This window comes from Dipodomys spectabilis, unplaced genomic scaffold (genome assembly GCF_019054845.1).
Source record: "Dipodomys spectabilis isolate Male_0828 unplaced genomic scaffold, ASM1905484v1 ptg000024l, whole genome shotgun sequence".
Lineage (NCBI taxonomy): Eukaryota > Metazoa > Chordata > Mammalia > Rodentia > Heteromyidae > Dipodomys > Dipodomys spectabilis.
In genome coordinates, this window is record NW_024870701.1 from 3,968,725 (window position 1) to 3,994,020 (window position 25,296).

The window sequence follows — 25,296 nt, forward strand, 5'->3', positions numbered from 1 at the left end:
TAAAGCTCTAAATTAATAGTTGGTACTGACATGGCTCATGTATTTTTCTTTTTGGCAGAAGGACAGTACTAAATTGGATATCTACTTTAGACTGTGTTCATAAACGACCATTTTGTAGATATATGATATTAATGGTATTTGATACTGATGATGAGAAGTTTGATCAGCTTTCTTTTGGTAAGACACTGCTATTAGACTACAACTTGAGATAAAGTGACATTAGGGTAAAGTGACATTAGGGTAAAGGAGGTATGTGTTTTCTTTTCATAGGTTTCATACAACTCAGTATAAGGGTTAAAAAAAAAGAGCTGAATAGCAGCTACATTCCCTGTAGTAAAGGTATTAACTGGAGGACTGTTTTCTGTAAATATTTCCTTAGGATCCCTCATGTTTTTGTTTCTAGTTTTAATTTCAAGAGACATGCATTTTAAATGCTCCTACTCACCAGCTCCTCTTTAGAATTAATATATTTGGAAAACCACAAAGGGAATTACCTGTCTAGTTTTTCTTTTTTGAAAGTTTTAACAAGGATTTATTTCAGTTTACGGTGTTAAAGTAGAAGAAATTGAAGCATTTCCTGCTCCCTATGCAGTTTAGAGATTCTCTATGTATGATGTATGGTGTAATTTTTTTTGACAAAATGTTATATTGTAATTCCTTGCAAACTACTTGATAGAATGATATTTTTAGCATTTCAGCAACTTATTTTCTTGGTTTCAACTGTATAGAATTTTTTTTTTGAGTTAACATAATGTACTTGTAAGTAGCTCCATATTTTTAACATTAGTTAAGTTTTTACTCTTTTTTTTCTTTTTTTGATCGGTCATGGGGCTTGAACTCTGGGCCTGGGCACTGTCCCTGAGCTCTTCAGCTCAAGGTGAGCATCTACCACTTGAGCCCCAGCTCCACTTCTATAGTTAAGTTTTTATTCTTAATCTAAACAATTGAATATCTTTAGTTATGTCTTTTAAAAAAATTGATGGCAAGGGGCTGAGAGGTGGCTCAGTGGTAGAGTGCTTGCCTTGTATTCAGGAGACCCTGGGTGCTGTGGCTTAAGTGGTAGAGCGCTAGCCTTGAACTGAAGAGCTGAGGGATGGCACCCAGGCCCAGAGTTCAAGCCCCACAACCAGACCCCCCCAAAATTTAAACTATTCAGAAGTACAAAGAGCAAAATGTGAAAGTGCCTCTCATCTGTGCACCCTAGTCATCCTCAGCAGTTTGTTGCAGGTATTGGGTTGGGGTTTGAACTTAGGGCCTTGCCTTTGAGGCACTCTGCCACTTAAGACATGCTTTTAAACCTTTCTGTTTTAATTGTTTTTTTAAGTGGTTGTACAAAGGAGTTACCATTTAACAAAGCAATTTATGAATGATTCTTGATCAATGTTGCCCTTTCTGTCATCCCTTTCAACATTTTCACCAGTCCCCACCATACCCGCTCCCTTCCTTCACTCTTTTCCTTTTCTTTTTGATATGTGTGTGTGTGTGTATATGTGTGTATATATACATATATATATTTTTACTGTTATTATGAAGATGAACTACCTAGGGGTTACAGTTTCGTAAGTCAGGTAATGAGTACATTTCTTTTTGGACAATGTGTCATCCCTTCCTTCTCTCCTAATTTTTCCCTTCCATCCCCACCCACAAGTTGTGTAGTTCATTTTCAACATAGTGTCTAGTGAGTACCACTGTTGCATTTATTCACCCTTGGTTCCTCCATTTCTGTGCTCCCTCCTAACTCTACTTGTTCTTGAGATAGGATCTGATATTTTTGTTCAGGCTGATCTGGACTTTGAACTTTCTATTTATGATTCCTGCTATAGTTAAAATGACAGGCACACACCATCACACTCTGCCTTTCTTTCCTTCCCTTCCCGCCCCCCCCCCCACCCCCCCCCCCCCAGCTTTGGCTAGTAACTGGGGCTTGAACTAAGGGCCTCATTCCCTCACTTGGCTTTTTCCCTCAGGGCTCACTCAGCCTTTTCTGCCTAGGCTGGCCTGGAAATGTGATTCCTCCGATCTCAGCTTCCTGCATAGCTGCGATTGACAGTATAAGCCACTAAGCACTGGCTTTCGTTTGGTCCTTTTAAAAAAAATCATATTTATCTCTTTATTTTTTGGTACATTGTACTTTAGAGAGCTATAACAAACATCATAAAATATTTAATTTGTTGCAGTTACTATGATTGATAACAAATTACTCTAAAACTGAATGGTATAAGGCAATTAATATGCTCTGTATGCTGCTCATGGCTCCTGTGGATTGAGAATTTGGACACTGCACAGTGAGGAATGGCTTATCTCTACTATACAATGGCTGGGGCTAGATGAGGCTAGTGCAGCCAGGATTCCTAAGGCATTTATTTCTTCATTAGCTATTGTATTTTCTCTGTATGATATCTCCTCTGTGGCTGTTTGAGGGTAGCAAGGCTTACTGTGCTCAGAGCTCTAATGCATATGTAAGGTGTTTATATTGAGGGGTAGAGAGACATATTGATAACCAAACTTATATGCCTTATCTTTAGAAGTTTGCTACTGTTACTTCCTCTGTAACAGTTTGAAACAATTATAAATGGCTACCCAAATGCAGTGTGGAAGGAAGTAGATCATACTCCACTGTGGTCCTAGTAAGAGCGCTGCCCTGATTGGAAGTACAATCTGGCACAATTCTTCATTTTTGACATTGTCAGCTTTACAGTAATATAATCCATTTATTTCAGTTTTCAAATCTGTGAATTTTTAAAAGACTTGTAAAATATATTATGATTCTTAACCATTTCTCTTTAAAAAGTGTGGTTTAATGAAAATTTAAAATCATTTTAATAGCCTAACTCATGACAGGTCTTTAAGATCTTTATTGGTAGGCTTCAGATGCTTCCTAAAAATCTTATTCTGTGAGAGGTAGAATAGCTTTCAACTTTGTAAATTTTCAGCAGTTGTGTTTACTGTAAGAACAATAGAATTTCAGAATTATTATTCAAAAATAAATGTTACATGGAATTGATTACATATAGTGATTTAAAGAAAAATATGGTAGATTCTTAGTTAAGGGATGACTAAGACTGGTTAATCTAGTTTGTGGTTTATTTGAGCACTTTTCCTTTTTGAAATTAAAGGAAAAGAGCCAAGTCATTTTCATTTATACCCCTTGAAGGAAAGAGTAAATAGGTAACAATTGCAATTTAGCTTTTGCTATATATTTATTCTAAAAGACTGAAGCATAGACTAGGGAATATTGAACTTTGAGTTGTTTAGCTATAAACTGATGGTTTTTATTTTACATTCTATTTAGAGTGTGATTCTGTTGGTCCTGTGGCTGATAATTTTTGTGATTGATATAGTCAGACTTAAATTTGCTGAAGTATAGAAAACAACACTATTAATATTTGATGGTGGTTGGTCATCTCTTGGCACATAAAATTTTTATTTGGCATTTCAGGAGTGAAAACAATCAAAAGAAACTAAGAAAAAAGTGTAACCCTTGGGCAGCCAACTCTAGGGAAAAATGAGATACAGTAGTAAGAGAATAGTCATGAAGAAGGTGAATCATGTGTTAAAATGGGTTTAATTCCCACATAAAAAATTGAATGCTAAGACACTGGGAACTTTGATTTCTGTATAAAGATTGCATAATTGGTCTTGTGTGTGTCGTGATTTTGCTAAATTATTTAAGTATATGAGGAATACACCAGTGCATTTAACAAATTTATATTAAAACTAAATTAGCTGGGCTAGTGGTCCATGCCTGTAGTTTCAACAGGAGTCTGAGACAAGAGGACCTAGAGTAGGAGGTCATCTTGAGATACGTAGTGAAACTTCGTCTCAAAAAGTAATTAATTTAATGCAGTATAATTCCTGATACTTAATTTTGTTTAAAAGCACTTCAGAATATGTTCACTTCATCATTTTAATATCCATATGAAAGGAAGTCTTTTCTCAGTTTGTAGATAATATAGGCAATAGACTAGCTTAAGTTAATTTTAAATATTATGTAACTAGTAAGTTATAGAACTAGGATACTAAATCACATAACCTTATTTCTAACATTTAATGTGGCAATATAAATATGTAGACCAGAAATCATGTCTGATATTAATTTAATTAATTAATTTAATCTCTTAAGTGTCTGATTATTTTCCATCTTCTTGCTAAGACATGAAACCTCTTCTTGAACATTATACTTTGATTTCCTCTTCCTTTATTTGAAAGGTTTATCATTTCTCTGAAACTTTACTCTTCTTCTGATTTGGTTTTGTGCTGGGGATTGATCACAGGAACGTGTGAGTGTATGTACTTGGTGCTCTACCATATCCCCAGTTCTAATTTATGTGTTATTTGCTTTTGGTTAGTGGCTCTCTTCTTGGCTGTTTTGTTTGTTGTTGATGTACTTCTTAGGCACATTAATAACCAAAAAGTGGCCACTGAAAAATTTAAAAGATTAGTCAGCTCCCAGTATCTAGCTGTCCCAGGGTTTACAAGTTTTTGCATATCATCCTTGTATTTGCATATCATCCTTGTATTGGGATTATGCTGATAATATCCTCTGTATTGTTTCAGCAGATGTACTGATGAATGGAGGTTTTTTTTTGGTTTTTCATGGGGCTTGAACTCTGGCCTGGGTGCTGTCCCTGAGCTCTTCAGCTCAAGGCAAGTGCTCTACCACTTGAGCCACAGCACCATTTCTGGTTTCCTAGTGGTTTGTTGGCGATAAGAGTCTCACAGACTTTCCTGCCCTGGCTGGCTTTGAACAACAATCCTCAGATTTCAGCCTCTTGAGTAGCTAGGATTACAGGTGTGAGCCACCATCTAGCCAGTGAAGCCCCCCAACCCCCTTTTTTTTTCCAGACAAGATCTTGTTGTGTAGCCTAGGCTGGTTTTGAATACAAAATCTTCCTGCTTTAGCCTCCTCAGTGCTTAGAATATAGGAATTTTCCACCATGGCTGGTCTTCTTGCAGCTCATTGTACTGTTTAATTGCCTCTTCCTAAATATCTCAAATGCTTACCTGTAGTTTTCTCCTGAAAGATGTTTATACCTTCTCATTTATTCCTTCTACACCTGATATTATAGCTCATAGCCACCAAATCTAAGCTAGCTCTAAGATGATTTGCTCTCTCTCCTATCCTTACTCTGATTTGAACTACCATTGTCCTACTTGCACTTTTCAGTCTTTGCATTATTTTCTTCCAGTCTCTTCACATTACAAAAGAGAGATATTTGCCGGGCTCCAGTGGCTGTAATCCTAGATACTTACAAGGCTGAGATCTGAGGATTCTAGTTTGAAACCAGCTTGGGCAGGAAAGTCCACGAGACTATCTCCAGTTAACCACAAAAAGCTGGAAGTAGAGCTGTGGTTCAAGTGGTAGAGAGGTCTAGTCTTGGGCACAAAAGCTCAGGGACAGCGTCTGGACCCAGAGTGGGAGCCTCAGATTGACCCCCCCCCAAAAAAAAAAAAAGAAAAAAAAGAGACAGACAGAGACACAGAGAGAGAGAGACACAGAGAGACATTTGAGGCTCTACATGCTCCCAGTAAGAGTAGGAAAATAGTTGTGAATGACACCAAAGTCTACTATCTTCCCTGTCTCTGCAATCAAGGATTTATATAATAGAATGCAGAAGGATTATTCATCAAAGATACTTGGTGTTGGGATATTATACATTCTTTTGCGGTCGAGTATACATCTTGCTTTCCTTTTAGTACTCATTGCCTTCTTTCTCCTCTCCTTTTTTCCTTCCTTCCTGTAGTCTTCTTCCTCACCTCAATGTAAACACATTATGTTTGTTTCCCTCTATGTTTGGAATCTGGGTATCTGGATATAGAAAATGAATAATACATATTTTTTATCAGGAAGTTGCAATTGTATATTGCTTCTTGTAGAATTTTATAAAGTACTATTTTATACTTCAGTTCTTGCATTCTTGAGTTTTAGAACAAATTGCTTGAACATATGGGTTTCTACAAAGGGAGCTGAAGTTTTTTTTTGCCAGTCCTGGGGCTTGCACTCAGGGTCTGGGCACTGTTCCTGAACTTCTTTTGCTCAGGGTTAGCACTCTGCCACTTGAGCCACAGCTGCACTTCAGACTTTTTCTGTTTATGTGGTACTGAGGAATTGAACCCAGGGCTTCATGAATGCTAGGCAAGCACTCTACCACTAAGCCACATTCCCAGCCCATGGGAGCCGAAGTTCTGAGATTAATTATGGAAAATTTTAATTATGGAAAATTTCTCATTTAGGAAAATTAGAAATAATACATTGTTATGAATATTTACCCACTAGTCAGTTTTAGCCTTGTTAATATTGTTTCATTTAAATCCAATATTATTTTGAAATCAGTACCTTTTTTTTTTGGTCATGGGGCCTGAACTCTGGGCCTGGGCGCTGTCCCTCAGCTCTTCAGCTCAAGGCTAGTGCTCTGCCACTTGAGCCACAGCGCCACTTCTGTCTTTTTCTGCTTTCGTGCTGCTTAGGAATTGAACCCAGGGCCTCATGCATGCAAGGCAAGCACTTTACCACTGAGCCACCTTCCCAGCCCCAAAATCAGTACCAATATTTTTTGTACAAATTGTGATTTTGATTAGCACATATTAGTTGTACAATGGGTTTTTGACAGTGACATTTGCAAGGGCACAAAGGTAGCTAATGACAGTCAGAACTTGAATCATTGTAATAGTCCTTGCTTGTTATTCAACATTTAGTTTGACCATCCAGGGTGTGTTTGTAAGATAGTGACATGAATGACCACAAGCAACCTACTGTTTTAGAAAATTTAGTTATTGGGGCTGGGAAGGTGGCTCAGTGGTAGAGTGCTTGTCTTGCATGCATGAGGCCCTGGGTTCAATTCCTCAGCACCACATAAACAAAAAGAAAAAAAGCCAGAAGTGGCGCTGTGGCTCAAATGGTAGAGCGCTAGCCTTGAGCTGAAGAGCTGAGGGACAGCGCGTAGGCCTAGAGTTCAGGCCCCACGACCAGACCAAAAACAAAAAAAACAAAAACAAAAATGAAAATTTAGTTATTAAGTTATTAAGCAAGTGATATTAATATCACAATAGACAAGGTACATTGTCCCTCACTCCTGTTGTAAAATGAAAGTGTTTATGGGGAAAGAACAAAGATGTCAGGAGGATAAAATTTTCTTTTTTCTTGGAATTATTGTTTACCTGGAAAATTGTTAAGATTCTTCCAAAGCTTTCTGAGTTTTTATAGTCTGGAACACATACATGGACATAAAGAATTCTCATTTCTTACTCTTCATTGAACCTAATGGTTCAGTGGATGGACAGCAAGGTAGTGCTACCTTTTATTTTTTTAGTTTTATTTTTACTAATGAAAACAAAACATGTTTAGTTTGTAATTTGTATTGAACATAGTATTTTAGATCTGTTGTCTTGAATATGTGGTATGACTTCCCCCTTTATTAATTAGCTTATAAAATGCAGTTATTTCTTCTCTATGGAATATTATACAGATAAATATTTGTAAGCAATGTAAGCATGTATCTTTGTTTTACTAGGCATCAAGCATGATGGAACTATGTGTGATACCTGCCGCCAACAACCAATCATTGGCATTCGATGGAAGTGTGCAGAGTGTACAAACTATGACTTATGCACAGTGTGCTATCACGGAGATAAGCATCACTTAAGGCATCGCTTTTACAGAATTACTACACCAGGAAGTGAGCGGTAGGAGAAGAAAGTTTTTCTTTAGTTGTGACTCCTTGTTTATATTCAAACTTTTAAACTTAGACTTAAAAACAGAATTAGGAAATAGTTATTGACACTTTTGGAGGTGGCAAATAGCAGGCTAGGCATGGATTGGGCTTAATGAATACTGAGAGAGGAACTGTATAAAGGTGGAACTATACATATTTTAGTAAGATAATATTGGCCATTCTTATCTAGCACAGGGACTTAACAACATTTGACATTTGGAAGTAGAAGAGCATTGCAGAGAGGCTGATTATTTTCTTTTCATTATGCCTTCTATTCTGTTAATTGCTGCCAGATGAACTCTAGGGCCCATTGATTGAACCAGTTAAGACCATATGGCAGGTATTATTTGTGATGTATAGATAAATAAAACACTATTCTGAAAGAGTTTAATTAAAGGAAAATAATGGATCATTAGTGATTATCATGTGATACTTTGGACTATTACAGAAATATGTATTATGCTTCTTAAGAGCAACGAGATGGGTATTGGTAGCTCACACCTGCAATCCTAGTTACTCGGGCACCTGAGATCTGAGAATTATGGCTTGAAGCCAGCCTGGGTAGAAAAGTCCTCCATCTCCAATTAACCAACCAAAAGGTTGGACAGGTAGTATGGCTCAAATAGTGGAACTAGCTGTGGGCAAAAAAACTGAGTGTGAGCATAAGACCTTGAGTTCAAGTCCTGGGCACCAGGCCTTCCCTTGCAAACCTTGCTCCCAAAAAGAAAAGCAGTGAGAGAAGTATTCATTCACTTTAGGTGATAGAACCTTCATGTGAATGTATTATCCACAGGAGCAAGAATACATTGAGTTATGGAGAAATAACTAGAATAGGTCACATCATGGTTCTATTTATTAACTAAAGAATTTTGAACATATTATTTTTTTTTCTTACAATTAAAGTTAAGGAATAATAGGAGCATCCTAAAAATGAATATAGAACAATGACATAAAATTTAAAACTTAAAGACAACTCTGGCTATATGATTGAGAAGGATTAGAAAGAAAACTAGAGATATGGATAGTTGTGGGGGAAAGAAAGCTGGCCCAGATAATTGAGTGTGAATTTTTTTCCCCCTATTTCATTTCATACAGTGCTTTGGAGATAGTTTGATGGAGTCAAATTTGAGTTGTATGGAAAGGACTTTATATTTTTGACTATTCTAACTTTATAGATTAACAACCCTCCCTGCCCCAAGTCTTTCAGCACTTAGATTTGTTCTTGGCAACTATTGGCTCAAACAGATACACTTGCATCCCCTTGACATGGTTTTGTATTAGCCAGTTCACACAACAGTTAGTCCTGCCACTAACTCTTGTCTTCCAAGGTTTGAAGTCAAGTGCTAATTGCTATTCAGCCTTGTAGTAAGTGCTATTTTTTCCTTAGGCCTTCATTTATATTGTTTGTATGGCAGTTATAAAGGGATTTGCATTTGCCATCTATAAAGGAGTGAAGAATTACAGTGAGGATTGAAGACTAGGTTTACATTTTGACTTAATTTTTAATTTTTGTGATCTTGGGAAATATAGCATCTTTCTTTTAGTAAGTATAATACTTTTCACCTTTGTTAATGTTTTTACATGAAAATTAACTTGAAAATAAAAATTTTGTTTTTAGGGTTCTGTTAGAATCTCGTAGAAAATCTAAGAAGATAACAGCCAGAGGAATTTTTGCAGGTGCCAGAGTGGTACGAGGAGTTGACTGGCAGTGGGAAGATCAAGATGGAGGAAATGGGCGTAGGGGAAAGGTATGGAGTGTTTTCTAATTCATCATGTAAATCTAGAGTGCTGTATGCTAAAGATTTTTTTTTTTTTTACAATTTTAGAAAAGTATAAATTTATTGCAAAATTACTTTGAGGGTTTTCATAATAAGAAAAACTTAGGAAAATTCTGCAATTTATAATGAAAAAGGGAAAATGTGACATCCTTGGAAGAATTATTAAATTCTCTTTAAATTTTTTAAAAAATATATTTTATTGTTATCACAGAAGCAATGTACTGTTACAGTTATATAAGTCAGTAATGAGTACATTTCTTTTTGAACCATGTAACCCCATCCCACACTCCCAGTTTTTCCCTCCCCTCCCTTCCCACAAGCTGTATTGTTCATTTCCCACAAAGTTTCGAGTTGAGTACCACTGCTATATTTGTTAACCTTTGTCCCACTTTTTCTGTGCCCTACCCCACCCTTCCAACAAGAAAAAACAGCAACAACAACAAAAACATCATGTTTTCAATTCTTGGATGTCATTTTGTAAGATATTCTTTTATATGATCATATACACATAACCATTGAGCCTTTGTGATCTGCTCCTATGAATATCCTCCTTCGGTCTCACTGTGTAAATGTCTAGAGACCTTTATAATTTTATAGGTATTCTAGTTATCACAAAATAGGGAAATGATGCAACTTGTTTCTTTGGGTCTGGCTTCACTAAATGTAATTTTTCCAAGTCTTCCATTTCCTTACAAGTGTTACAGTATCATTCTTCCTGATGGAAGAGTAGAATTCATTGTGTATATATCACATTTTCTCAATCTGTTTGTTCATTAAGGGACATCTGGGTTGATTCCATATCTTGGCTAGGGTAAACAGTGCTGCAGTGAAAATGGTTGTGCTGGCAGCTTTATTTTATTTATTTATTTTTTGTTGGTCGTGGGGCTTGAACTCTGGGCCTGGGCACTGTCCCTGTGCTCTTCAGCTCAAGGTGAGCACTCTACCGCTTGAGCCACAGCGCCACTTTTGGTTTTCTAGTGGTTTATTGGAGATAAGAATCTCACGGACTTTCCTGCCTGGGCTGACTTTGAACTGTGATCCTCAGATCTCAGCCTCCTGAGTAGCTAGGATTACAGGCATGAGCCACTGGCACTGGCTTGTGCTGGCAGCTTTAGTGTGGCTTTGTTTTTGTTCTTTTAGATAAATGCCCAGGAATGGAATTTCTGGGTCATAGAAACGCTCTAATATTTACTCCATACTTACCTCCATACTAATATTTACCTCCATACTGCTTTTCAGAGTGGCTGAACACGTTTACATCCCCACCAACAGTATAGTAGAATTTCCTTTTGGCCACATCCCCGCCAGCATTTGGTATTGTTAGCTTTCTTTTCTTGCTCTCTCTCTCTTTCTCTCTTTCTCTCTCTCTCTCTCTCTCTCTCTCTCTCTCTCTCTCTCTCTCTCCCCCCTCTCCTCTCTCCTCTCTCTCTCTCTCCCTCTCCTCTCTCCTCTCTCCTCTCTCCTCTCTCCTCCTCTCTCCTCTCTCCTCCTCTCTCTTCTCTCCTCTCTCCTCTCTCCTCTCTCGGCCTGGTGCGGTCCCTCAGCTCTTCAGCTCAAGGCTAGCACTCTACCACTTGAGCAACAGTGCCACTGCCGGCCTTTTTTGCTTATGTGGTGCTGAGGAATTGAACCCAGGGCCTCATGCATGCAAGGTAAGCACTCTACCACTGAGCCACCTTCCCAGCCCTGTTAGGTTTCTTGATAATGTCCATTCTAACTGGGGTGAGGTAGAATCTCAGTGTTCTTTTTTGCTAGTCCCGGGCCTTGAACTCAAAGCCTGGGCTCTGCCCCTGAGCTTCTCTATGCTCAAGGCTAGAGCTTTACCACTTGAGCCATAGTGCCACTTCTGGCTTTTTCTGTTTATATGGTACTGAAGAACTGAACCCAGGGCTTTATGCATGCTAGTCAAGCACTTTACCACTAAGCCACATTCCCAGCCCCTCATTGTCGTTTTGATTTGCACTTCTTTTATGGCCAGAGATGTTGAACATTTCTTCATGTGTCTATTAGCCATTCTTACTTCTTACTTTGAGAAGTCCCTCTTTCAGTCTTTAGCCCATTTATTAAGTGAATTGTCTCTTTGAGAGGTTATTTTTGAGGGCTTTAATTTTTTGAGCTCTAAGTGTATTTTAGATATGAGGCCTTTGTCTCATGCATACCTGATAAAAATCTCCTATTCTGTAGGCTTTTATTGCTACTAGAAATGAATTTCTTGGCTGTTTTTTTTTCATACCAATAGTAACAACTTTCAAATTTTTATTTATTAGTTTGTTTATTTCCAAGTAAATAGAATGTTTCTGCTTGTTTGTAAGCTATAAAAAGGTTATTAGTTAGGCATTCTGCTATTTTGTCATTTAGGTCATTCCTCCCTAAGAGGATCTCATGCTGTTTACTTTCCTGCTATTAAAATTTCAGGCAAAGAGTACGGTAGAGTGCTTTCTTAGCATATTCAATCAAGGTTCTGGGTTCAAGCTCTAGCACTGTCAAAAAAATCATTTGATTTTACTTATTTTTAGTTTCCTTAAGTGCCTGTTTCTGTTTCTGAAGGACAGTAGGCAGCTACTCTTTTTATTTTTATTTATTTTCTAATTGGCTGGTGATCAAACTAGGTGTCTTAGCCATACTGGGCAAGTACTCTGTGAACTATACCCCAGCCAATTGGCAACTTGTATGTCCAATTCACTGGCCTCTTGTTACCCCTCTCAGGTCACATGGAGGACTGTTATTTTTTTCTTTTTTCTATTTTCTTTTTTTTTTGAGACAGAATCTTACTATATATATATATATATATATATATATATATATATATACACATACATATACATACATATATATATACACACACACACACACATATACATATACACAGAATCTCACTATATAGCTCAAGTTTGCTAGGAATGTGGCTTAGTGGCAGAGTGCTTGCCTAGTATGCATGAAATTCTGGGTTCAATTCCTCAGCACCACATAAACAGCAAAAGCTGGAAGTGGTATTGTGGCTCAAGTAGAGTAGAGTGTTAGCCTTGAGCAAAAAGAAACTCAAGGACAGTGCCTAGGTCCCGAGTTCAAGCCTCAGGACTGGCAAAAAAGAAAAACAACAACAAAAAAAAGCAATAGCTTCAGCTGGTCTGAGACTCATGAGTCTCTTCAGTGTTGAGATTACAGGAGTGTACAGTGAATTGGGGCACTCAGTTGGCAGTGTCATTCTGAGCCTTGGGTTAGATATCAGGTGTTAGAAGTAGGGCTAGCTGCTGGGCATTGGGCAGTAATATTTTCAGAGGGGGTGTGTTGCTATATAATTTTGCTTCTAAGCTGACCATAGCTCACTGATTAGGAATAGGTTAAAGCAGAATATTCTCTGTGTATGAGGGAATATGGGGGAACTCAGCTGGTCTAGGTGACAAGGAATGGATGGGAGAGGAGTGAGTAGGAACATTGTTACACAAAGTTCATACAAGCTAGGTAACCTAGTGCCGGAGGCTCATGCCTGTAATACTAACTACTCAGGAAGCTGAAATCTGAGGACCATGGTTCAAAGCCAGACCAGACAGGAAAGTCCTTGAGACTCTTATCTCCAATAAACCACTCAGAAAACCGGAAGTGCACTGTGGCTTAAGCAGTAGAGTGCTCGCCTTGAGCTGAAGAACTGAGGGACAGCACCCAAGCCCAGAGTTCAAACCCCATGACCGACAAAAAAAAAAATCTGGAAGAGGAGCTGTTGCTCAAGTGGTAGAGTGTTATTGCCTTGAGCAAAAAAAGCTCAGGGACGGCACCGAGGCCCTGAACTCAGGCACCGTAAGACTGGCACAAAACAAAACAAAACCTAGATATACTTGATGTATGAAATGTGGGCCAAGCTCAAGTGGGCAATATGTCCTCAGGTTAATAAAATGATGAAATTTCAGTGGGTCTTTTGGTGATCAGATCCTTCAGTTTGTCTAGACTGAACTATATGACTACAGCCTGCCTGGTGTCCAGCAGTTATACTGGAAACTTCCTTTGATGTCCTAGATGGGTATATGTCCCTGGCAGATTTTCACTTTTTCTGTACCCCAGTACATCATATTACTTAGCTTACTCTCTTTGGTATAGCAGGATTTCTTGTAACCTCTTTTGAAAGAGTACATGAAAAGAAAAAAATAATTCATTTTGAAAAATGACTTTGCATCTTACTGCAATTAATTATGTGGTAAGGATGGGAAATCTTAGGTAGTTGTTATGAAAGTCTGAAGCTACAGAAAGAACTTCCTTGGGTTTTGTTATATTGACATGTTTTTGAGGAACAAAAGGCATTCTTGAGGTTTTGAATAATCAGTTTTATGTTCTTGCTTTGTTACAATAATAGTACATACTACTTTTGAAAAACATGAGATAAAATAAGTGAAATCATCTTATACATGTGACACTAAGAGAATTTATATACTAAGTTGAATAACGTTCTTTAAGCAAATGTTGAGGGCCAGTTGTATTTTTTTGTTTTTGTGCCAGCGCTGGGACTTGAACTCAGAGCCTGGATGTTGTCCCAGAGCTTCTTTTATTCAAGGTTAGAGCTCTACTACCTAAGCCACAGCTTAACTTCCAGCTTTTTTGGTTAGTTTAGTGGAGATAAGAGTCTTACAGACTTTCCTATCTGAGCTGACTTCAAAGCATGATCCTAAGATCTCAGCCTCCTGAGGATTACAGGCTAGGATTACAGATGTGAGTCACCAGTGTCTGGTGAAGTATTTATTTATTTATTTATTTATCTGGTACTGGGGCTTGAACTTAGAGCCTGGGTGCTGTCTCTTAGCTTTTTTGCTTAAGGCTACCACTTGAACTGTAGCTCCACTCTTGGCTTTTTGGTGCTTAATTGGAATTAAGGATCACATAGACTTTCTTGAATAGGATATCAGGAAGAACCTCATATTTTAGCCTCCTGAGTAGCTAGGATTATAGGCATGAACCATCAGTGCTAGCCTAAGAATATGCTGTTTTTAAAAGAATCTGTTAAGAATAGTTCCCTGAATAAGTGTTGAAGGCCTGTAATCCTAGCTACTCAGGAGGCTGGGATCTAAGGATCAAGGTTTGAAGCCAAATACCTCCACTTAACCACCAAAAAAGTAAAAATGTGGCTCAAGTGGTAGAGCGCTAGCCTTGAGTTCAAGCCTCTGGATTGGTGTATGCACAAAAAAGAAGGTTCATGGGCTGGGAAGGTGGCTCAGTGGTAGAGCACTCTCCTTGCATGCTTGAGGCCCTGGGTTCGATTCCTCAGCACCATATAAGCAGGAAAAAAAAGCCAGAAGTGGCGCTGTGGCTCAAGTGGCAGAGTGCTAGCCTTGAGCTGAAGAGCTGAGGGACAGTGCCCAGGCCCAGAGTTCAGGCCCCACGACCGGCCCCCCCCCCCCCAAAAAAAAAGAAGGTTCATAAAATTTGCATCAAAATTATAGATTGTTCATTTTCTGATCTGTTAGTATAATCTCTAACACCCTTCCAATTTAAAATTTCTACAGTGGTTGTAGAAATAACTTTATAATTCTGGGCAAAGCATGGGTTATATGTATATAATTCCACCACTCAAGAGGCTGAAGGAGAAGGATCATGGATTCTTGGCTATAGAATAGAATTCAATCTCATACCCCCCCCCCCCACACACACACAAATAAATCTAAAAAAAAATCAGTTACCTTATAATTCTAGAAAAATATGACTTTAATGATAATTATATTTTAGGAATGACTTGTTTGGTAAGTAAGTACTCATGATCCAGTTAATACAGATTGATAAATAATTTTTAAGATTTAAATATAATCAAGAGAACTAACTTCTTCCTTTCCTCACTTTTCTATTTTTAAAAAAGTTTTCTTTTTTCCTAAACTTGTTTTAGGTAACAGAAATCCAGGACTGGAGTGCATCAAGCCCACATAGTGCAGCTTATGTTCTCTGGGATAATGGTGCTAAAAACCTTTACAGAGTTGGCTTTGAGGGCATGGTAAGTAGTAAAGACCTACAATAGACAAAATATTGAATGGGTAAAAGAAAGAAATTATAGTCCTTTTTTGTTTTTGTGCCAGTGTAATGGGGCTTGAACCTCAGGGCCAGGATGGTATCCCTTAGCTTTTTTGCTCCAGGCTGGAACTCTATCACTTGAGCCACAGCTCCACTTTCTGTTTGCTTTTTTTTTTAAAAATCTTATTTCTTTTCTTTTTTTTTTTACACATTTTTTTTTTTATTTGTGAACATACTGAACAATCTTATTTCTTTTCTCATTTCTTTCTCTTATTGCAACCATCTGAATTATGAATATGCAGCAGGAAGGAACTCTGTAAAGTGAGGATTTAGTAAAGTCTTCTAAGACCTTATATTTTTATTTTGGTTATCTAAACTAATAATACGATTTTGTCCTTTGTAAATGTTTGAGCACTTTATATATTGCTTCCATAAAACTGATTGCTTCTAAATGTAACTCCAAGTGGTTAATTTATTAAAATTTAACCAAAAGATTTAGAATTATTTGTAAGATTATTTTTTGGTATAGCCTTGGAGGTTAAAATAGTAATTTTTTTATATTTTATATATGCTGTGCATGCATTACACTACTGAGCTACATCCCTAGCCCAACAAAGATAGTATTGTAATGACTGTTAGTGGTGCACATGTATTCTGATTTCTTGTAGCTGATAAAAGTATAAATTACAATAGAGGTTAAATTACTTATTTTTTTGTGCTGGTCCTGAGGCTTGAACTGAGGGCCTGTGTGCTGTCCCTGGACGGTTTTTTTGCTACCGTTCTACTATTTGAGTCACAGCTCCACTTCAAGCTCTTTGGTGGTTAATTGGAGATAAGAGTCTCACAGACTTTTATTACCCAGGCTGATCCTCAGATCTTAGCTTCCTGAGTAGCTAGGATTACAGGCATGAGCCACTGATACCCAGCTGGTACAATTATTTTTAAGTAGATCCTGTTTTGTATTTTTTCATAGCATATAGTTGAACATTAAAAATAACTAATATAACTAGGTACCAGTGGCTCAGGAGGCTGAGATTTGAGGATCACCATTCAAAGACAGCCTGGGCAGTAAAGTCTGTGAGACTCTTTTTTTTTTTTTTTTGGGTCCGATCATGGGGCCTGAACTCTGGGCCTGGGCGCTGTCCCTCAGCTCAAGGCTAGCGCTCTACTACTGAGCCACCTTCCCAGCCCGAGACTCTTTTTTTTTTTTTAAATGTGTTTTTTTTTAATTGTAAAAGTAGTGTACAGAGGGGTTATAGTTACATGAGTAAGGTAATGAGTACATTTCCTATTGAGTGTTGTTATCCTTCTTTTGTTTATCCCCTACTGTCCCTTCCCTTCCCATCTTTCCAACACTGCCCCCCCCCCCCCCCCAAGTTGTAAAGTTTGTTTTCAATATAGGGTCATTGTTATTTTGAAATAAAGATACTGGTGTGAGACTCTTATCTCAAACTAAAAAATTTGGAAGTGGCACTGTGGCTCAAGTAGTAGAGCACTAGCCTTGAGCACAAAGAGGCTCAGACCCTGAGTTCAAGCCCTAGGACTAGCAGAAAGACCCCCCTCCAACTCTCACCAAAACAGCAACAACAACAACAACAAAAAGCCCTTAAATTGAGTGCCGGTGGTTCAAAAGCTGAAGGTGAAGCCTTGAGCACAAAGCTCAGGGATAGCACACAGGCCCTGAGTTCAAGCCCTAGGATCTGCACAGGTGGTTGCTGGTGGCTCATTCTTGTAAGTCTGTCTGCTCAGGAAGCTGAAATTTGACAATCTTGACTTAAAGCTAGACTGGTCAGAAAAGTCTGTGAGACTCCTATCTCCAGTGAACCAGCAATAAGTCAGAAGTGGAACAGTAGCTGAAGTGGTACAATGCCATCTAATTGAAAAAGCAAAGTGAGAGTATGAGGCCTTGAGTTCAGTAGAAACACTTAGAATTATTTAAATGCTTATAGAATAATGGAGGCTTATTCAGTGGTATACTCTATATCTCTACTGTTCAAACATTATCTTTCTACTTTAGTAACATAAAATGTCGATACCTCTTATCCTTTTTTTTTTTTAATTGTGAGAATACCATACAGAGGAGTTACAATTACATGGGCAAGGTAATGAATGCATTTCTTTTTTTTTTTTTTTTTTTATTTACCAGTTGTGGGGCCTGAACTCTGGGTCTGGGTGCTGTCCCTCAGCTCTTCAGCTCAAGGCTAGCGCTCTACCACTGGAGCCACAGCGCCACTTCTGGCTTTTTTCTTTTTGCTTATGTGATGCTGAGGAATCGAACCCAGGGCCTCATGCATGCAAGGCAAGTGCTCTACCACTGAGCCACCTTCCCAGCCCCTGAATGCATTTCTTATCAAGCATTTTTGCCTCCTTCTTTGTTTCCCCTTCCCATCCCTTCCCATCTCCCCCTCCCCGTATCCCTTTTTTTAAATTTTTTTTTTTATTTTTTATTGTGAAAATACTGTACAGAGGGGTTAAATTACATGGGCAAGATAATGAGTACATTTCTTATCAAGCATTGTAGCCTCCTCCTTTGTTTCCCCTTCCCATCCCTTATCCCTTTTATCTTGAATATGTTCCTCATTCAAATAATTTTTTACATTTCATTTTTTTCTCAACTGTCTTAAGTCTCTTTAACAAGAGAAAAACATTTACTGACTCCTCAGTGTATTACATTTATATGCAAAAGCCAGCCATGTGAACTTAAGCAAGTGAACTAATTCCAAATTTTCTGACATACTGTTATTTATCTGTTTTTCATTACCTTTGTGCCTTTCCACATTTTTAAACCAATATTTTTTAAGGACTCTAACAGATTATTAGTTTGCTTCAAATGGAAGCTTCTGTACTGTATATGCTTAGGAACTTAATAAGTAGCATAACTAGATTGATGGCTGAGTGGTACTTCTCTATATGGTTATGCCATTTATTTACATAATGAGATTTCTTTAGCTATGTATCCATCCTCCCCTCCACTGCTGCGAGCAGTGTGCCAGTCAGGAACTTTATATATCTATATCTGTATCGATATCTATATCTTTGCATATTATGGGTATATGTCCTTAGAATAGATTTCTAGAAATAGAATTATTGGATTAAACTTTCACTTTAAAACAGACCCCCTACCTTATATCTCTTTGGTCAGAGTGAGTAACATTTGATGTTTTGGTGGTAAAGGGGCTCTGTGTGTGTGTTTGTGTGTGTGTGTGTATGTATTTGAAGGATCCTTTCTTTCTTTCTTTTTTTTTTTGGGTTCGGTCGTGGGGCCTGAACTCTGGGCCTGGGCGCTGTCCCTCAGCTCTTCAGCTCAAGGCTAGTGCTCTACCACTTGAGCCACAGCACCACTTCCGGGCTTTTTTATTTTTGCTTATGTGGTGCTGAGGAATCGAACCCAGGACCTCAGGCATGCAAGGCAAGCGCTTTACCACTGAGCTAACTTCCCAGCCCTTGAAGGATCCTTTCATTGAATGTAGTAAAGTATAATAATCATCTGTTGTATATGCCAGCTATTACTAGGTACTTTTAAGTAAATCTGCTTTTAAATTTTCACAGAAATGCCCAAGATTGATGTTCTAAGTCTATATTTTTGGTTTTCTTTACTAAAGGTACCTTCCCATTCAGGTACATAATTTTTCTCATAAGGGTAACTGAGAATGAACTTGACTCAACCAAGTTATGCTGAAGTAAGGATGAAAGTTGACATAAGTAGGAGAATTAAGTATCCACATGCAGAATTTGGTTAAGTCTTTTTCTACTGGCTGTTTTAAGTAGTTTTCTTCTTATGTTCACTTTTCTTATTTCAAAATAAGTTAATATTTGTTTTACATGTAAACTTACATAAAATGAGATTAAATTTTTGATTCTTTTTTTGTTGAACACATTTCATATACCAGGTGTTGGTTATACTTTATTTGGCATGTGTTTTTGAAACCTTTTAATGTTAAAGATTCAGTTTTAATTTTGAGCTTTTAAATTAGAAATGAAAAAGTAAGCAAAGTGAGATTGTCTATACATCAGTTTTATAGTTTTTGTTTTGTTTTTGTTGGTTTTGGGGCTTGAACTCTGTGCCTGGGTGCTGTTCCTCAGCTCTTCAGCTTAAGGCCTGTGCTCTACTGCTTGAGCCATAGCACTACTTCTGGTTTTCTAGTGGTTTATTGGAGATAAGAGTCTCGCGGGCTTTCCTGCCCAGTCTGGCTTTGAACCATGATCCTCAGATCTCAGCCTCCTGAGTAGCTAGGATTACAGGTATGAGCCACTGGTACCTGGCTTATATATATATTTTTTTAATTGAGAAAATATTTCCAGTTTTATAGTATTTAACTACTATTTTTAAAAGCAGTTTTTAGTGTGATTAGTAACCTGGAGCTATTCTTTTGTATATTCTGAATGGGATTTTGCCTGGTTCAGGTATTGAGCCATATTTGAAGTTTTTATGTGATTCTTCTGGTTTCTTTTCTTAGTCTGATCTGAAGTGTGTCCAGGATGCCAAAGGAGGTTCTTTCTACAGAGATCATTGTCCTGTACTAGGTGAGTTAACAAAATAGAAAAAAATTCTAAATAATGATTCAGAGTTTATGAAATTAATAAAATGTCTAAATTGCACTGAAAAAATGATTACCATTAAAATATTTAGAGAAATACTTTTTAAATTCCATTTTAGTTTTAAGGCCCTTCCTCTCTCCTTTTTTCCTTCCCTTCCTACTTCCTTCCCTCCCTCTCTTCCTCCCTGCCTACAAGTTGCATAGTTCATTTTGTACATATTGTGTATTGAATACAGTGACTGCAGTTGTTCATCCCTCTTCCATTCCTGTGTCCTCCCTCTCTAAAAAAGACCAAAGAAAACCCCCAAATGAAATACCACTACCAACCACAAAAAAACATGTTTCTATTTCCTGGAATTTGTTTTGATAAATAGTACTTTAAACCTTCAGAGGGATTACACCTTTGAATTCATCTCTCCTAAGTGTACCCTTTAGTTTGTGTGTGTTTAAATGCACAGAACCCTGTTTAAGTTATCATATTCAGTTGTATTTTAGATCTAACTTACACATATGCGAGAAAACATGAGCAAAATGTTTATCTTTTAACTGTGAACCATATGGAAAACTTTTTTATTACATTATATCAAAGTTATAATTTATATACTATAGAAAGGATTTGACATGTTAGTGCTCATAAATGCTTTACAATTTCTGTAAAATTGCCTACTTAGTAAGAGAAGCTCTAAGATAGTGATATGATTCCATGTATAACTGAATGATAAGATATGATATAAATGATATAAGATATGATTCCATGTATAATTGAAAATTTTAAGAGCTATATAACCAAAACTGCATTCATTTAAAAATGCATTATAAGGATGAGCATTTGGAACTCTCTTCTCTTTTTTTTTTGGGTCTGGTCATGGGGCCTGAATTCTGGGCCTGGGCGCTGTCCCTCAGCTCTTCACCTCAAGGCTAGTGCTCTACCACTTGAGCCACAGCGCCACTTCTGGCTTTTTTCTTTTTGCTTATGTGGTGCTGAGGAATCGAACCCAGGGCCTCATGCATGCAAGGCAAGCACTCTACCACTGAGCCACCTTCCCAGCCTCTCTCTTCTCTTTTGATTAAGTGTTTAGACTCTGAATGTTTTCTAATGTGAAGTATATCTTGACCTTTTTGTCAAGAAGTATTTCTTTCTTTCTTTTTTTTTCCTTTGGGGTCCGGTCATGGAGCCTGAACTCTGGGCCTGGGCGCTGTCCCTCAGCTCTTCAGCTCAAGGCTAGCGCTCTACCACTTGAGCCACAGCACCACTTCCGGCTTTTTTTTTCTTTTTGCTTATGTGGTGCTGAGGAATCGAACCCAGGGCCTCAGGCATGCAAGGCAAGCACTCTACTACTGAGCCACCTTCCTAGCCCCAAGAAGTATTATTTTCTTGTAGCATATCTTTAACTTTTTTTGTGAAAATAAGAATGTAGGAAAACATTTGTTTTGATGAGCTCATCTTTTTTTCTTATTTTTGGAAACTGTCTGGTTTTGTGTCATGCCTTCATAAGAAACATGTGGAATAAATGTACATTCAGATTAGTTAGCATAGCTTTATGATCATGAATCCATTACTCTGAAATTAGGTTTAGAAAATAATCTGGGGAATGAGTGTTCTGTTTTATTATTGAATTTTTTTGTTATTATAAAGGTGATGTACAGAAGGGTTACTGTTTCATAAGTCAGGTAATGAATACAGTTTTTGGGGACAGTGTTACCCTTTCACTCTCTCCTAGGGGAATGAGTGTCATCATCATGACCCCCGTACCACCCCCCTCGTTGTCCTGGGGCTTGAACTCTGGGCCTGGGCTCTGTCTCTGAGCTTCTTTTACTCCCAGCTAGTTTTCTACCACTTGAGCCACAGCCCCACTTCCAGCTTTTTCTGAGTAGTTTGTTGGAGATAAGAGTCTCATGGACTTTACTGCCCAGGTTGTCTTTGAACCAGGATCCTCAGATCTGATCCTCCTGAGTAGCTAGGATTATAGGTGTGATCCACTGGTGGCTGGCTGAATGATTGTTCTTTAGATAAAAATGTTGTTTAGATAAAAATCACATCTGTTGTTTTTTAAACAAAGTAAGCATTTCATAGCTGGGCATAGTAATATGTGCCTGTGATCCCACTTATATGGGAGGCTGAGATTGAGAATCATAGTTCCAGGTCAGTCTGGGACAAAATATTCATGAGCCTACTTAGAAAAAGCTAAATGTAGGACGTAACAGTGCTCAACAAGAAATGTACTCATTGCCTTACTCATGTAACTGTAACCCCTCTGTATAGCATCTTTACAATAAAATAAAATTAAAAAAAGAAAAAGCTAAATGTGATGCTATATACCTGTCATCTATAGTGTGAAGTGTAAATAAGCAGGTTTTGGAAAAATCCTGAGGGGGGAGGAAGGCAGATGGCTAAAATGGTAGAGCACCTACGTAGCAAGAATGAAGACCTGAATTCCTCAGACACTCCAGAGAAAAAAAATACAGTTCTTTTTTGTTTCTTATAAATATTCTGGTACATTGATAGACAATAAGTTATCCAGGCAGGAAAGTGAACATTTTCAACATCTGGAACTTTGCTTATTTGTTATGAATCCTCATATTATTACGGATTCTTTTTCTTTCTTGTCTTTTTTTTTTTTTTATAATGCTGGTTATTGAACCCAGAGCTAGGCAAGTACTTTATTACTAAGCTATATGCCAACCCAGATTATTACTTTATTACTTTATTTATTTATTGAGGTACTAGGGATTGAAACTGAAGTCCTTTAGCTTGCTTGGCAGGCACTTTTACCACTTAACTATTGTTGAGCCCCAACAGTCTGATGTATCTTTTTTTTGTTTATTTTGGTTTAGAATATTTTTTATTTCTTACAAATCACATTTGTTTCCTATGCTGTGCTTTGTAAATACTTCATGGATTTAACACTGGTTAACTGTCAGATTCCGATGCCAACAGAGCTAGTGCCTTGCCAGCATCAAGTGACTTACTAGCTGCAGGAAATGTGTGTGTGTGTGACCCGCTGTGTGTGATGAGGAACAGAAATAAATGTGGATCTGAAAGTGTTAAAAAAAATCACATTTGTTTTTAAAAAACACTTATTATCTTTGAGTAACTGTACAAAGAAGTTCCCATTCTACAAAACAGTATATGAATACAAGGTGTCTGACAACATTGTCACCCATTGCTCCTATCTTTTCTTTCTGTATTTTAAAACTTTCTCTTCTAAAATGTCATACTTTCTGTGAATTTTAAAAACATTTTAAGTGAGAGGATGCCTAAAACTAAAATGTCTTTTATTCTTGTTTAAAAATAATACAGTTTCAGGAGAGGTTGGTTAATGGGTACAAACTTATAGGATAAGTAAGGTGTTTTGTAGCACAGAATATGACTATAGGTAATGATAATTTATTGTGTATTTCAAATAGCTAGAGGAGAGAATTTTACGTGTTCTTCCACAAAGAAAAGATAAATGTTTAGCATGATATTCTAATTATCCTGATTTGAGCATTACATATACATATGCTGAAATACCACATTGTATCCCATGAATACGTACAATTATTATGTATCAGTTTAAAATAAAAGTTACCAAAACAAATTGTAAGGGAATACTATGAATAATTATAGTCTAATAAATGAGGTAAGCTAGATGAAATGGATACATTCTTAGACACTATTAAAATGAATTAAAGAATTAGGCCTACTTACAAATAAAGAGATTAACAGTAATCATGCATATACATATGGTTAGTGTGGCTTTCATTCTGTTTTGTTAACGACCCCTGTTAACTACAGGTGAGCAAAATGGCAACAGAAATCCTGGTGGACTCCAGATTGGTGACCTGGTCAATATAGATCTTGACCTAGAAATTGTACAGTCTTTGCAGCATGGCCATGGAGGATGGACTGATGGAATGTTTGAGACTTTAACTACAACTGGAACTGTTTGTGGCATTGATGAAGATCATGACATTGTAGTACAGTATCCAAGTGGCAATAGGTTGGTGATATTTCTCAATTTTGATAATGACAAAGTTAGTACATAGAGAAAAGAGCCTTAAAAAAAGTAAATGTGAGGCTGGGAAGGTGGCTTAGTGGTAGAGTGCTTGCCTTACATGCATGAGGCCCTGGGTTCGATTCCTCAGCACCACATAAGCAGAAAAAGCCAGAAGTGATGTTGTGGCTCAAGTGGTAAAGTGATAGTCTTGAGCTGAAGAGCTGAGGGACAGCTCCCAGGCCCAGAGTTTGGGCCCCAGACCAAAAAAACCCAACAAAAACAATGTGATTTTCAGTGATCAAAGATCACTGAAGCAAGCTGGGTACCGGTAGCTCATGCCTATAATCCTAGCTACTCAGGGGGCTGAGATCTGAGGATCAGGGTTCAAAGCTAGCTGGGGCAGAAAAGTCCGTGAGACTCTTATCTCCAATAAACCACTAGAAAACCAGAAGTGGCACTGTGGCTCAAGTGGTAGAGCACTTGAGCTGAAGAGTGCAGGGACAGTGCCCAGGCCCAGAGTTCAAGCCCCATGACTGACAAAACAAAAACAAAAAAAGATTACTGAAGCTAGCTCTTATGTGGCAGGTAAAAATCCGGACTATAAGCTGGGTGCTGGTGACTCATACCTGTAATCCTAGCTATTCAGGAGGCTGAGATCTGAGGATCGAGATTCAAAGCCAGCTCAGGCAGGAAAGTCTGTGAGACTCTTATCTCCAATTAACCACTTAGAAAACTAGAAGTGACACTGTGGCTCAAGTGGTAGAGCATTAGCCTTGAGCTGAAGAGCTCAGGGACAGAATTCAGGCCCAGAGTTCAAGCCCATACTAAAAAAAAAAAAAAAAAAAATCCGGACTATATTGGTAAAGCAGAATCAATAATGTACATGTGTGTTTTATATGTGAATTAAAAAAAATTTTAATATGACTTTTATATATTTGTAATGCAAGTTTTCTATACTTTTTATTTTTCCTTTGGAAGTAGTAGAATGCAATGTATGTTTTAGGTTTTAGTATAGCTTATAAAGTTCTTTGTTCATAATAGGTCATATTGATTTTCTATAAATAAGAATTGTGACAAAACTTTTCTTGTTCATATTTCTAGGGTTATATCTTAATCACATAGTTTGTCTTTGCTTCAAACTCTGTACCTCTTGCTTGCTGCTTGTCTCATTGGCCTATATGTACCTGAATTTCTGTTTTTGTTTTTGTTTTTGAGACATGGTCTTGCTATGTAGCTCAGACTGATCTTGAACACAAGACCCTCCTGCCTCTGTCTCCTTGGTACTGGGATTACAGGTGTCTAC

The 25,296-nt window shown here is 37.7% G+C and overlaps 1 protein-coding gene across 1 annotated transcript in view; it reads left to right on the forward strand.

Annotated features, from left to right (window-relative positions):
* Mib1 (MIB E3 ubiquitin protein ligase 1) overlaps positions 1-25,296 on the forward strand; it is a 113,781-nt gene that overhangs the window by 17,971 nt on the left and 70,514 nt on the right. The window contains exons 2-6 of the mRNA XM_042675013.1: positions 7,512-7,683; positions 9,331-9,460; positions 15,354-15,458; positions 19,933-19,999; positions 23,792-23,996. Coding sequence (XP_042530947.1) covers positions 7,512-7,683; positions 9,331-9,460; positions 15,354-15,458; positions 19,933-19,999; positions 23,792-23,996 — 679 coding nt within the window. The remainder of the gene's footprint in view (positions 1-7,511; positions 7,684-9,330; positions 9,461-15,353; positions 15,459-19,932; positions 20,000-23,791; positions 23,997-25,296) is intronic.